This window comes from Acanthaster planci, linkage group LG03, assembly GCF_054643075.1.
Source record: "Acanthaster planci isolate LZ-2023a linkage group LG03, COTS_SCS, whole genome shotgun sequence".
Taxonomy (NCBI): domain Eukaryota; kingdom Metazoa; phylum Echinodermata; class Asteroidea; order Valvatida; family Acanthasteridae; genus Acanthaster; species Acanthaster planci.
In genome coordinates, this window is record NC_141779.1 from 2,416,349 (window position 1) to 2,431,898 (window position 15,550).

General features: G+C 39.4%; 2 protein-coding genes across 2 annotated transcripts; both read right to left on the minus strand.

The window, feature by feature from the left end:
• Window positions 1-346: 346 nt before the first annotated feature.
• LOC110985362 (uncharacterized) lies at window positions 347-9,854 on the minus strand. Its single transcript, XM_087134195.1, has 4 exons — window positions 7,004-9,854; window positions 3,122-3,257; window positions 2,864-2,967; window positions 347-2,302 (listed from the first exon to the last, which is right to left on the minus strand). Exons 1-4 carry the CDS (start codon window positions 7,868-7,870, stop codon window positions 1,922-1,924), a joined length of 1,488 nt encoding a protein of 495 aa, XP_086990321.1. The 5' UTR covers window positions 7,871-9,854; the 3' UTR covers window positions 347-1,921.
• Window positions 9,855-9,966: 112 nt separating this feature from the next.
• efcab3 (EF-hand calcium binding domain 3) lies at window positions 9,967-15,176 on the minus strand. The gene is made up of 9 exons (XM_022246328.2): window positions 14,644-15,176; window positions 14,326-14,521; window positions 14,030-14,173; window positions 13,561-13,632; window positions 13,168-13,291; window positions 12,823-12,956; window positions 12,411-12,613; window positions 11,050-11,205; window positions 9,967-10,612 (listed from the first exon to the last, which is right to left on the minus strand). Exons 1-9 carry the CDS (start codon window positions 14,968-14,970, stop codon window positions 10,442-10,444), a joined length of 1,527 nt encoding a protein of 508 aa, XP_022102020.2. The 5' UTR covers window positions 14,971-15,176; the 3' UTR covers window positions 9,967-10,441.
• Between the last annotated feature and the right edge of the window lie 374 nt (window positions 15,177-15,550).

Sequence of the window (15,550 nt, forward strand, 5' to 3'; positions counted from 1 at the left end):
ATTCCAAAAATATAATTGCCGGGTACTCTGCAAAGACAATCTGTCGAATGTGTTCGATTTACACCACAAGTTAAGTGTTACAGTAGTAATAGTGCGCAATGTATACAGAATCTCACACGTTGATATGGCTCCGTTTCTACTTTGTTTTGTCAGTTTCAAATTTTTTTGTCACCAGCAAATCTGGAGATAGTAGCCTCTTCTCAAGGAAGCACTCCCATTTTCTCTCCCTGACGCAGTTGTTCTCTTTTTTGGATTTGGTAGCGCAACGAAAGGCTAATTGCAAAAGTACAAAAACTCAAAGGTGCGTGTTGAACAACCAGTATTAACTAACACTTTATATCTCAGATCAGTATCGACCGCCTGTTTTAATTTTTATGTAAACAAGTTCCATTTTTCTGCATATCTACTATTAAAATACAGCGTATACTATTTGAATACGGAGTAAATACTTTGGCACAAACTATAGAAAATATTATACATATATAGCAGTTTATAAAGAAAAATATTTTTGAACAATTATTCATATATGGCTTTGTATAGTGAGAATTTGATAAATAAATGAGCCCACGTGATGATGTATTTGAAATGCTGAGCAGCACTTATTGAAATCGGTGTAACAACATTGAGACACCTTCTCTTGCAACGGATATAACTCATATTGATTGAAGGATTAATTTTTGAAGTACCCAATCTCTAAAAAGTAGCATGTTCCGCTGCCATTATAGAATATAATAATTTTAGTTATGATAGTTTTATCACTATGAATTATTTAGATGATTTGTGAGATTAACATGGTATAAAAACAATGGGAAAAAAGGCCTCACTTTGTTCTGCTGATGATTAGAAACAAATACTACATCAGAATGGACGAATTCATCGTAATTTGTATCATTACAATGCAACACAGTGTTTTGACATCATTCATTTCCTGAGGCATTCACGCTATGCAGGATAATGTACATGTAGGTATGGCGGGTTGGTCTAACAATACAACAAATTTCCACAGTACTTTCGGTGCAATACTGCCAAATGGAATTTCACAAGACTTGGACAGGTTTCTGTACTTTGTATGATATGAATTTACAAAAAAAGATATCTGAATTGAAATAAAGCAAACCATCAAAGAAACCGTTTGTCAAACGAGGGAAGAGAAATTGAAAAACTTGCAAATCTGAGGAGGAACAAGAACATGCAGACATCCAAACTTAATTTAACAAGGACAGTCAACGGCTAAAAAATGTAACCTTTCAAATGAAATAGGAATGCTTCAGTACGCTGGGTATTGACATATTGATCCATCGAACTTCCTAGCACGAACACACTTTAACTTGTGAATACATTCTTAATCAGTGTCTTAGGTAGCCCGGTAGTATATTTAATAGCAGTAATATCGAGAGAGTTCAAGTCTTTGTTTTTAAAGCAAACATCGGTCATTGCCGGACGCGAATCCACAAAACCTGACAAGTAACTACGCATGACACAAGATTATTGCTCTTTTGTGAATCTAATTCATGAGGTGCAACCAAGTATAACGGGTAGACTTCCATTAATCATTAATATTGTGCAGCTGTGTCGAATATCAAAGTGTTACAATATCAATTAATCATGTACTTTATCGCTGTCAAACTTAGCTCACACGAACACGAACTCAAAGCTCAATCAACTTATATACGTCCTACATATAGTTATTGACATATTGGGCAAGCGCGGTGGTGTTCAATAGACTACTCAGCCTATGTGAAATATAATTAACAACTTTGGTCATAGGTCTCAAATTTAAGGGAGAGTTTGATTTGGTCAGTTTTTATTAAATTGGGTCATACCGCCAGAAAGGCAGACTGGGTGTATGCGTATAATTACAGATGATTAGTGTTTAATGCCACACACAAATTTAGGTGAGTGTATGTTCTACTCCTTCCTGTTAAAAGTCATCCATGTCTTTACTAATCATTTCGATTTCTCTGGAGATTTCATCATCTAATCCAACCTCTTCTTTCCCTTTGTCTCTCTTCTCTTCCGGATCTTTTTCACTTTTTTCGAAATCATTCTTCTCAGGCAAACTCTCCTTCTCGTCGTTCTGATTTGAGACTTTCTTCTTTTTCTCCTTTTCCAATCTCTCCTTTTCTTTCTTTTCCTTCTTCTTCTGCTCTTTTGCTCTTTTCTTTTCTTCCTTGTCCTTTTTCTTCCTTTCTTTTTCCTCTTCTTCGTCTCCAAAGCTAGTGATTTCATCTTTGATGCCAGAGCAATCCCACAATTTTACAGATCCATCATGAGACGCAGTCAGCATCTTTTGAGGCAATATCTGATGAAAAAGGAAAAATGCATAACGTGAAAACATTATTTGTTTTTACATGGAAACTGACAAAGTGAAGACAAAACGTAGGTTAACAAAGAAATGGAGATTTGAACCATCGAACAACTGCTAAAAATAGTGACAGTTGGGATAAAAAATACTGACGTCTGGCTGCATGGAGAAGTGCTGGCACGGTATTACAAAGGTGGCAGGTTCAAATCCCGCTCCAGACATTTTTTTTCCATTTTTACAAACACTATACGCAAGACATTTTCAGGACAAAAAGGGTTCGTTAATAGCTAATTGAAAATAAAATTAAAATATTCTTGCTGCCACGCTATGATTAGAAGCACTTTTCAGGATCATAATCAAAATAGCATCATAAAAACTCAAACAATTCCTGATTTGTTTCCAAATCTTAAAGTTTGGTTTCCAGAAACTGATAATGCACTTAATGAAGAGTAATATATCATCAATCCAGAAAATAATCGAGTCAGAACGCTAGCCTTTTTGCAACAAGGTCAAAATCTAACAGGTAGGTTAAATGAATGTTGGATAGCGTCAACGTACCATGATGGCATTAATACAATATTCGTGACCTTTAAACGTCCTTTTCAATGCCCCTGACTTGGCATCGTAAACCCTGGCAAGGTTATCACCGCATCCCGTGTAAACTGCAGAAGAAAACAGACGAATACAGGTAGTCAGTCTTAGAATGAAAGGCACTTTCAGAACGTTTCCTCTTGAAAAAGATGCCCCACCTGAGACTCAGTATTTAGAATAACAACGAGTATCGCTTTAAAGGAATAACTGCATCTTTATTTATACCTAATCCATCTCGAAAGCGAACAGCGCTAACTGTGTGTTTATGGCCTTGATAAGTACGTGTACAGTCGCCGAATTCCGTCACCCAACACTTAGCACTTTGGTCAGAACTGCCTGTATACATCAATTTGTTTATCACCTGAAAAAGAGCAAAAACAATGTTTGAACAAGATAAGTCTTGTTTTAATACAAAGGCTAGGTGATCTTCGTTTACAGGATACTGGATAGTTCATTCAATGAGCTTGCACACAGAGATTTACAATTGTCTTTTACTTAATTTTACTTCATAAAATGATTACAATGAAAATAGGTTCGTTTGAAATGTTTCTTAGTTTAACGGAGATTATCTTTTTCTCGATGAAAGCATTATCTTATGGACGGATTACTTGATCGACCAGATGTTTGTAGGGCCTAAATATAGATGCCTTTTCCTGAGATGACCTCGCAGAAATCGAGTGTACGACATATATAACGACGGATAGCGCAGGTGTTTCATTCTCACACGCATGCAAAGCTCCAACACGCATTCATTAATTAGAGGACGCTTGTGCTAGTCGCCATAGCAACGGAAAACCAAAAACAGTAGCCAGCTTGAATTTCTCCTTCATTTCGTACTGTCAGCGCCGTGTTTCATCTCCATACGGCGTGCTTCAATTATCAAGAGTTGTTCCTTTATTGCTATGAAAGCTTCCACAAATTTCTAGAAGAAGCACAGGTTTCAGAGAGAGCAACAGAAAGGTACAACGATTTAGAAAATGAAACTATTTTCTGTAAAATGCTATAGCAACATGTTGATTCATTGCCTATGTAAATGGTGATGCAAAAGGCTGCCATTCTCATTTACACAAATGTAATAATAATGGTAAGTCACAATTATTGGCGAAGCGCTTCATCATGCTCAGTTTTGTCAACGGATTTACTCGGACTTGTTATCTGAAGGCGAATACAAAGCTTCTAAACAGTTCTAAAATTAATGGGATGATCAGAAAAGACTGCGGAAATGAATTTTGAAAAGTCAGACAATACACAAAGACTGAAAAAAAATCACAATACATGTAAACCACTAGACAATAACACCCCAAAAATATGGAACGAAATGGGACAAGATGTTTAATTGCACAAGTCATGATAATGGTGCTAAAACAGAAGTCATGGCCCCATGGCCTCGTGGGCCGCAGGTGCACTCTTTCCAATGCTTGGGCTAAACATCCAAGTTTCTCTATTTTGATGAATTGTCAACTTTTTATAGACAGATCCACTTTATCATGGTAAACAAAGCTCCCCTTCCAACTGGCAGGTATACGACCTCGATCTGGCATCTTTATGTTGCGCGAGCAAAAGTTATTGTCGGATTTTATGGTTTGTTTTTCCGATTGATTCAGACATCCGGTAGACCCACTTAAACCACCACACAAGATTTATTCGCTTGCTTGATATCAAATGGCTGCTACTATATTTATTGATTTGAAAAAATTGTTCCCTAAGCTACATGGTGTCCACAACGGGGGCGGCTCCGCTACAAATTTCCACATTAAGAGTCTTAATCAATACGGATATTGCCACCATGCTCATTTGCTACGCTGTAAATTTACGCATCATTTCATTTAGACCTAATTTGAGTCTGCAGAAGTGAACACCGGGGTTATCGACTTTCTTGTAACAATGCCCTATCTTTTCTGGTGAACGAAGTTTGAACATTCCAGTTGTTCAGAATGATGGCTGATGCGAATGACTTTCCACAGGTAATTATGGATTTTTTTCTATGACATAAACACGAATACACTTTCCTATATCCCATGAAGTAAACATTTTAAACGAGAAGGATGATGTCCAAAACTAATGTATATGATTCACCATTTAAAGCGACCAAAATGAAAGAATAAATAAATAAATACAAACAAGAAACACAGATACTGACGTGGTCACAACGTAACTACTGGCTAGATTTCTCAGGGCGCACCCAAGGGGCGAACACATTTTTTTACGGCAGCACCAAAACCAAATTATGGTTTGTATCCAGGATGTTAATAAATGTCAAATTTTCCAGGGCAACAGGCATCAACGACAGTACCTCAACTGGGGACAAGCCGTGACTCCCCGGTTATGCTAGCTGGACATGATGAATCAGACGATAAGCTTCAAGAATATATGTATCGAGATATAAATAGGGGGACCCCATTGGAAATAAGTTGCAATACTCTCATGGGCTATCCTTGGTATTACCTGATGGGCTATCCCTGGTATTACCTGATGGACTATCCCTGGAATTACCTGATGGGCTATCCCTGGTATTACCTGATGGACTATCCCTGGTATTACCCGATGGGATATCCCTGGTATTACCTGATGGGCTATCCCTGGTATTACCTGATGGACTATACCTGGTCTTACCCGATGGGCTATCCCTGGTCTTACCCGATGGGCTATCCCTGGTATTACCTGATGGACTATCCCTGGTATTACCTGATGGACTATCCCTGGTATTACCTGATGGGCTATCCCTGGTATTACCTGATGGGCTATCCCTGGTATTACCTGATGGGCTATCCCTGGTATTACCTGATGGACTATACCTGGTCTTACCCGATGGGCTATCCCTGGTATTACCTGATGGACTATCCCTGGTATTACCTGATGGGCTATCCCTGGTATAACCTGATGGGCTATCCCTGGTCTTACCCGACGGGCTATCCCTGGTAATACCTGGTGGGCTATCCCTGGTATTACCCGATGGGCTATCCCTGGTATATCCTAATTTTTGTGTATATTGTGCAAATCTTGTTCATGATATTTTCTGTAATTTCAATTATTTGTTGCTGTATTTTTGCTGTGAGGTAATACCGAATAAATCCAATTCAATCCGATATCTGAAGTTTTCATGACGGAAAGTTAATATTAACTATAAATGAAATGCGAAGAGATGGCAGTGTATGGTAAGTATGCAGTTCTTGCTTTCGGTACAAATGAGGGTAAAAAGAAATGAACAGAAGAATCATATTTTTGAACATTATTCCATCCATTCGGTGTATCCTCAATTGAGAACAATTTGAACTTTCCCCTCTGAAAGATTTGGCCTTTTTCCCCTAGAAATATTTGCAACTAATCATTAAGGTATATCCAGATTCATCAACATCGTTTATTACACACGTGCATAATGAACAAGTCGGAATACTGCCTGTAATATACGGCGAAAGATAAGAGACTTAACGAAGTCTTTTGAAATAAACGTAATGTGTTCAATGTAACTATTTATCCCTTGAATTTGACGAGAAATGACCTGGACATTTTATCCAGTTTATTTAGTTTCAACTCTGCCTAAGATCAATTACGGATATCCAAATATTATTTTCATAACATCATGGATTTATTTTCCACTGTTTATCAGAGGGAAAAGACACTAGGATCATCGGTATCTAAGCAACGTATGCGAAAACAATTAGTACGTAAAGTGCCAAGTTAGTGCAAAGCATTTCCAGTCATTTCAGTTGCAAGAAGTACGACCCATCCCCTATTCTAGAACATGAAAATTGTTGCCAAGAGACAATTTTCGGCAAGTCTTTGACAAGGATTTATCCCATACTAGTGGAGTAAGATTCGATGCGTGAAGACCTTATAATCACCTCCGCCGGAAATGAAAGCGTTCTCACTGAGCATTCCGTGTGGGATGAATTCCTTAATTTAAGATTTAACGGTATGGGCCTAACAGGGAAGCAACTTGACATCTTTCACCAAGCATTTACAGACACTGATGCATTGATGCATCAATTTTCTCCACTCATCGATTTGGTAAGATTGAGAATCAGGAAATAAAAAGAAAGTCACCCTAAACTGTGACTTTATATGAGGAAATGGCCCAGCCCGGTGGTAAAACAAAACATCAATTACCTGGAGGCAAACGACGGCACTTTGGTGTCCTTCAAACGTCTTGAAAATTTCACCAGTGTTGATATTCCAGCTCTTGACTGTACAGTCTGCACTCCCAGTAAATAAGACACTACCGGTTGAATCAGCAGCCAGGCACAGAATTCCACCTTTGTGTCCCTTGAAAGTTACTAAGCTATCACCGGAGTCCATGTTCCAGGACATAGCTGTTCCATCAGCACTGCCCGTCACTAAGATGTCTCGGTTACTATCAATGTCAATCACGTCATCCTTGAGAGCATCTTCGGCTGGAATGTACATGAGAGGAGTAACTCCACGACGATGACCACGGAATATATGCAGAAGTTCACCGTCGTCTGGGTCCCAACACATAGCAGTGCGATCGTAGGAACTTGTGAAGAGAAAATCGCCAGTACAGATAAGTCTATTGATGGGAGCAGCATGACCTTCGATTACTAACTCACACTTACCAGTCTTGGCATTCCATTTCCGTACGGCCTTGTCTGATGAGCCGGTGTAGCAGAATTCATCCAGAAGTTGGACGCAGGTGATGTAACTCTTATGTCCTTTCAATGTATGGACCCGTTCAAAAGTGTTCAAGTTCCACATAATAGCAGTTTTGTCTTCACCACCAGTAACAAACATATTTCCATCTTCGTTTATACTCATACAGTTTATTCCCCCTTTGTGACCTGCAAAGGTTTGAATGAGGTACTCATCATCTTTAGGTTTCTTCTTTCTCCTCTTCCCATCTTCACCAACCTCCTCGTCACCTTCGTCGTTTAGTTTATCCTTTTGCATGTTCCTCTTCTTAAATTCTCTCTCTTCTTCCTCCAGTTGCTTGGCTTTTTTGGAGGAGCCGCTACCCATTCCGTATGTCGCCGTCTTGGCGGCCGAACGTTACCACTTTGATGCACTTGAAGTTATTTCAATGGCAGCCCGGAGCATCGGTTGTTTTACATCATCATCAACACTTTACTGCTGATGCACAGACACTCTTTCAAATTAAACTGTCTACCGAGTGTTTGTATAAATGCATAGTGGTTTACAGGTTCAACTCAATCTGACTGTAAGCCCTGGAAGGCTTTCTGCATCTTCCTCATCCGTCACTTACAATCCAAACCTTAACCCACCACTGTAACCAATTCCACCACCTGCATTAGGGCTATGTGACGTCAAGTCATTACACAACGGTACGGCACAGTCACCTTCGTTGGTAGACAGCAGCTGTGTACACGGATCCATGGAAAGTATTGATTGGTAACCTTCATTGTGGAGCCTGTGTCATGCGATGTCTGCACGAATCGCCATTTTTTCCTCGTGTCATTACGCGCGTCCACTGCAAGTACAACTGGCAATAAAACAAGGGCATTGCTTTGTCTGAATCACTCAGATGGAGACCGATGATTATATCATGTCGGTAAAACTAAGCACCAAGTGCATATAATGACCGTATACATGACTGACACATGATCAAAAGTTTTTTATTATTATTTTAAAACAGACATTTACATGTATGCCAATTCGGGCTTCCGAGTCACAAGACCTACCGTTTCGTTCACACGGCCTTTAGAAAAATGCAAAGGACTACTGAAAGTAGGCATTTCCTCTATCGACAGGTACTAAGGCGGTTATGTTTGCTTGAAGAGGTTCACCGCAATGCGTGCAACAAACACTTGCATGTCATTGTTTGCGAAATGATTGGTGGTACGAATCCTGGGGAGATGAAAAGATTTCAGCAAATAGCTGTAAGTATAAAGTGCCCCATGGCAACACTTCGTTTGCCCCCTGTAAATTATCTTCACATGGAAAAGATATTGTGCCTGTTGCTAAACATCTTCACGACTACATTTAATTAACGAGGGCTTCTTGGTGGACTGGGATTATTATGAAAATCAGTGCCCTAGAGATATTCACTGATGAAAATTGCAAAAAAGAAAAATGCATTACCTTAGAATATGACCTGTTACAGTTCTTGTAACTCTCTTACGATCATTTCAGGTATGTCATGTAGGCCTACATTCATTAACGCAGCTAATTTACTGTTGACAATCAATTTTCCATGTAAGAATAATCGAGCTATATTCTACAATTTAATCTAAGGACGAAACATGCTGGGGTCTGTAGTGACACGTCACAAAGGAAAATTCGATAGCGTTTTGAATACAGGCCACCACACTGCCCAACAACACGCAGACACACGGATCAATATCATCGTTGACATGTTGCTATAGCAACAAGCCTCCACACCTCGCTGTGTGGCTGCTTGCTTCTGAATACATGCTAATATATAATTCATTCGACTTTAAGCAGTAGCAATTAGGAACTATGTACAGATGCGCATCTTCCTATTGGACTAGTAATTACGATGTAAAGACTATATTTTAACTGCCTGGTTCATAGTCTATGTAGACCCACTTTGACTGTCACTCGTAATAACAGTAATGACTTTAGTCAGTACTTTAGAGATAGTCAAATTATTATCATGAAATTGCTGGTTTTAGAGCCACATAGGCCTGCATTATGTAAAGGGGAATGAAATTCCGTAGCGCAAGAAAAAACACGACAGACTTTATGAATCTCCCTCATCCTAATCATGGCTCTTTGTTGTGGCTAAAAGAGGAAAAAAGACGACAAAAATGAACGAATTACCGTCATTATTCAAGACAGCGTGAATAATTAACGGCGTAATTCAACTCAATGTTTTGAAAAGGCTCGGTAAATAATCTGATGAATGGTATCACGAGAGATGTCAAGTAACACAAGGGGAGAAAAGACTGTCACACTCATTTCAGTTTCAAAATATCTGTCGAGTTTCCACTTGACACATCATCTATATATGCCTGTACAGTGAGATGGTGATGACTGAGTGGAGATGGGGGTTGTCAGGGTTGCACAGAATGAGTGGATATCACAGGATCTAGGAGCGCAGTGACACAATACACACATGAAGGAAAATCAAAATGTTAACAAAAAATTCGTTTAATTGCAGTTAGGCTTATCAGTTTCACACTCGTTGGATTTGGTTGTCGGAAAAGCCTTCGCTTCTGAAATTCGTCTTATTCATCCAATAACTGCAATGCATTTAAATTCCATTACATCGTGTAAATCAATTGATATCAATTTTATAAGAAACGGTTGTTCAACATGCAAGCCTGGTTTTTGTCCAACTGTAGCTCAAAAACACGAAAGACGCGTAGGTCTTGAATTTTAATTTTTTTACCACTTTGAAATGTTGACTCCAGACTCCGTAAGCTTGCCCGGTAAAAATTTTTTCAAGAACTACCCAGTTAGTTTGCTTAGTAATTACACTTTACGGGGATCAAATTAACTTAACTCGAGTATAAACCTCGCAGCTTCAAGGCGTATGCATAATTAAATATTTTCATTACACATGTTGAAAGACTGTGTAGCTAAGAAACTTCCCTTTCCTTCATGTATTTAAATTTTTCGCTGTCCTGCAGCAATGTATGCACAGAACACTTTCCTGAAGTTACTTCGTAGCGTCTTTGATGGGATGAATTGTGGCTGAAGTGAGCGCCAGTATCGCTGGTTCTCGACCGCTCGGCTCTTCGCTAAATCGTGGTAGTGATCTCTCGTAGCGTCCGTTATCTGATAATGGGAGAGTAAACGAAGCAATCACAATAAGCCTGAGTAAGTGCAAATCACTTCGAGAAAATGGAGGAAGAGATGACAATAACTTCCGAACAAATGCATCAAATGCATTACCGTAATGAGAAACAGAAGGGTACGGTTTATTTCAGTAACTAGCGCTTTCTTTTATCAAAAGATATGCACCAAACGACAATACAATTTTGGGGGGGCTCGGTGACGATTTCTATGCAGTGAGGTTAAAACATAAAAGTAAAAAACCAAACAAGGTTCACATGATTTCAGTATGATTCGATGAAAAATAAACACTGTGAAAGTCCGTGTCAGGGGCTACCATTTTTATCCAAACACAACATAATAATCAGTGAAACATAATTGTCTGTACTCAGCGAATCGGGCATTCTCTCTTTGCCACAACCATCTGCTCCTATCTTTACCCGTTTCCTGATGGATGCAAGGTCTTCCATAGTGAGAACTGATTTTCTCTGAGGTAGCCTGGCGGCAATACTCTTCACGTGAGGTTTGACCCAACCGAGACGGGGCTGGAAGACAGGCTTCATGTGCATGTTGGTATTCTTAGAATTACGCACGACCTGGACAAGGGTGATTATCAACATTGATTTACATTTGAATTATTTTTACAGTACGTAAAATCAACAATGGATAACGTAAACAACATATTTAATTCAGTTTCATTCAATAAGACCTTTATTCCATACTCTTTAAAAAAAACTACGTTGATATTTAAGGGAACTAGGTACACAGAAATTGACAAAATGGATAAGCTTATAAGAAAATACATCAGAAATTAAAGAAACGTGGGACACTAAAATTTGCAAAGTGGATGTAAATAACTTTTTTCAGATACCTAATGAAAAAAAAAGATTAGAACTCATGATAACATAAAGAACATTTGTCCAAGTACAGACGAGGAAAGAACAGAGCATAAGGCTGTTGAATAAGCAGAGGCTTGTATAAAGAACCCTGAAGACAGAAGACATAACAAGAACAACACCACGAACTACTTCACTTGTCTAAACACTACCATCGTAACCTTCCAAGTGTGGTCCAGTAATCTGATAGCAATTGCAAAGCTACACTCATGGCTGATTGCTCTAGGAAGTTCACTGTCCGGACACTTTGAGGCTATACTTACTCAAATTACACCATTAGTACAATAAGGCATCAATCTCCGCTGCTTGTCCAAATAAGTCTGTCCACTATCTCTCACACCTATAGGGGCCTAGATATGGGCATGCAAATGTTGCACACAAATCTTGCCATCATATCTCCATTTTGGCATCCATACTCATTGTATTGGTTTTTTTTCCACAGAGACAAAAATAAATGCTCATTTTTAATCTCTAACTCATTTCATATTCTTTGCCGTGATAGGTCAGGTAAACACATCAACTACAACACAACTTGAAAAAAGTTGTGGAAGTTTTTTCTGGCCTTTTGCAAAGTACACCAAAAAAATGAAAAAGTGATATCTGAATCATAAAAATCCACTGTATTTTTTTTTTTGGTAAGGGGACTTTCAGGCATCACTGTGGCAGCTAAGCACTCGATTGTCGTTTAAAAGTGGGCCTTTTGACCGTCAAGTAAAGGCGCTTCGAAATGAAAGATTAATTCTGTGCATGAAATCAACTACAGCAGGCATCCACCATCCTATCTCTCATTTTCACTTATTCTTCTACTAAACAAAAACCAGGTCTGTCAAAATCAATACATTTTACCATTACATTTTGTTGCTTGGTTACAGGGTTGTTTTCTGAAATGGTGCCAACCATCATACCTTGCTTTGGCCTTCATTGCCGTCTGTTTTCAACGAAATGGCGTCAGTAGAGGGCGGTAGATGCACAGTTAATCTTATTTTGCCGGTGCATCGTCGACGCTCCTTATCAGGATGGACTGCTGGTTCTTTCTTAGTAGTTCTGGCAGGTGCTCCAGTCAAAAAGATACGAAGAGGTTGCGCGTATGGGCTCTTCAAATCTTTCCCTGAGTTTTGTGAAATTGTAAATCATTTCTTTTCAGTAAAAAAAGTCCGCTGAATTCAATACAACGTGACCACTCTTATCGCAAATTGTTTTGAAAATTAGTTGATCTGAAAAACTCAATTTGAAAACAACGGTAGTCTAAAAAAACACAAATCGAGTACTTCTGAAACAAGACGTCTAAAACAAACATAAATTCCAGTTTTTAATGACCTTTGTTACTGGCTTGCAGTTTCTCCAGATGTCTAGCCAATTGCTTCTCAGTCAAACCGATGAGTCTGGCCCCGGCCGCATAGTGCATGACCACATGGGGAGCGTTCGCACGACGGTACTTGCTTTTGTAATACCTACAAACATTTATTTAATTCAAATTACCCTTTCCTCGACAAACACCACTAACAGAAAGACTGAATCAACTTTCACACCATCAAGGTCACAGCAATGCAGTCTTCAAAGTATGTTAGACGACTGCTAACGCTACAGTATGTACGAAACGTTGACAGAAATTGCAATGTTTCCAAATAAGAGAATGACAGATAGTCAAAATGTTTAACAGACCCGACAATTTCATCCATCGCTTTGAGAGCAGAGGATTTCATGAATTGTGTCAATGCGTCAAAGAGAATGTGCCCTCTTCCTGCTGCTGGGATCTTACGAGGACCTTCACCTTCATGCCTAGAGGCTAAAGGTCATGAAAAGGATAAGTAACAACATTCACACACGAGTTTAATAGTGAGTTTCATAAAGACAAAATTGTCGTCTTATTTAAAGTCATTTCATATCATCCAAAATAATCAATTTTCATTTAATTACAATCTCGAATTCCCCCAACACATACCGTGGCACAAACGCAGAAATGTTCAATAACTGTTTTCATCTAGTCTTAATTGGAATGTTGTTATGTTTCCCCCGACTCCAATACAAATCACCCTTAACACTCATGACACTTACCAAACATTTCCAGAAACTTTTCCGTATTGGTCATTATATTCAAGAATTCGTCAAAGTCAATTTCACCACTCCCTGAGAACCAAAAGCGATGAAAAGAGAAAAAGCTTTAAACTTATTTCAAGGGTTTGAAGTATAACAAACAGACATCACTCTTTTTTCTTCTTTTGTCAAGCTAATGAAGCAATGGGTAGTAAGACAACCCAATTCTAAACTTTGACTGCTGCGTTTAACATTCTGTGTCACGCACGTTGTGTACCGGTACATTGCCAGTCCTCCCTCACTAAACCCATCAAAACGGGATCAACTCTCAGCACGGCAGAGGTCGTGCAGTTCCAACTACTCTCCTATACTTGAGCTCTGCGAAGTTTCCTGGGGCCTTTTCATCTTGGTTAATTAAAATTTTTCCCTTCTGGAAGTCAAATTGCGTTCTTCGTTAATCAACAATTGTCAAAGAAGCGTATAAATTTACCATCCTTGTCGATTGCCTGTAAAACCTCCTTAATCTCATCCGAGGAAAGATGAATATCCACAGAATTCAGTGCTTCAGATAACTCATCAGCATCAATGGTACCGCCACCATTCCTGTCAAACAGGTCAAATGCTTCCTTGAAAGCTACCAAAAGGAGAAACACCATTAATCAGAATTGTTGAAGGAAAAGGCAGCTTTTGTATAGAGGGAGTACTGATTAACTTAACCATTTTTTTAAAAACCCTTTAAATCAAAGTAAAGAAAATTATATTCAACGAAGACAGTATGATGCCAACCTGCTTTTTGATCGTCGGTGAGGGCGGGATCGGGTTCATGTGTCTTTGGCACCGTACTAGCACGACGAGTATGTTGCATTGATGAGACGAACGCTTGCGTGGGAGGGGCAGGCAGAGTACTATTTCGCCGAACACTCATTCGTCTGTCCTGGGGGATATTGGTGGAAAACTCTGGCACTGTACTTGGCCTACGTCCCTGTTGTAATAAAAAAAAAACCTAGACGCTAGAGATTTATCCCTTGCCATGATGATTCTTAAAACTCGTGTTTAATTCTAATCAAATTTAAATGAATCGATTAATACTAACTTGTAACTTACCTGCAAACTGATGCTTCGTCTCCTGTGTGCGTGAGCTGTCGGTTTAGTTTCATCTGATTTAGCAGGTGTGGCACTTCGTGTTTGCCTATCAAACGGTGGATCATCTTTTGGCTCAGTGTGTCTTCTTCTGAGCCGGGCATTGGGCAGTGTTGGCCGACTACTCGTCTTTGGTGCTTCTTGATCTTCTGGTATGTCTTCAAAGCCATCTCTCTGCCCTACGCGACGCTGGTTGGTTTGTTCGTCCAGTGTTTTACCAGAATCTAGTGTATTCTGAATGTCGCTGGCGTGAATATAAATCGCCCCTCTTCGTGCCAGTGCGTCCTCCATAATTGCAAGAATCTTTTCAGAGTTACGAATTAGGCCTAAATTCTGAATGACACACCACGATAAAGGCCATTCTAATCACTGTTCTTGGGCCCGAGGCTGTTGTGTCGTCGGCCTACTAGTTACTTGCACCAAACAGTGAATGACTTTAAATCCTCGTACAATCATGTCAACAATTTCGTTCGAGTCTCTACGATTAAAAAGAATAATGTAACATTACCCAGTGACGTCAGTTGACACTATGTGCACGTGATACATCACAATGCCTACACGGCGTAAGAAACGCGCACGCGCGCACGTGCGCACACAGCCTCCTGTCACAACGTGCGCAATTTTCTTCGTCATTACTTTTGGGGTATTTTGAAGCTGATGAAATGTTCTTCGCAAATGAAGTTGAAAAACGGTTCAAAACTTCGAATCCAAGGGCTGCTTACACAGATCTCCAGTAGAAATTCTAGCAAACTGGACTTTAGGCAATATACATCTAGCCCACCCAGGAGCGTGGCTGGATGGAAAGGATATGAGAAGCGTGCACTTTCCCGTTCACCGTTTGCAATTGCTAAAATCGATATTAACGCTTACA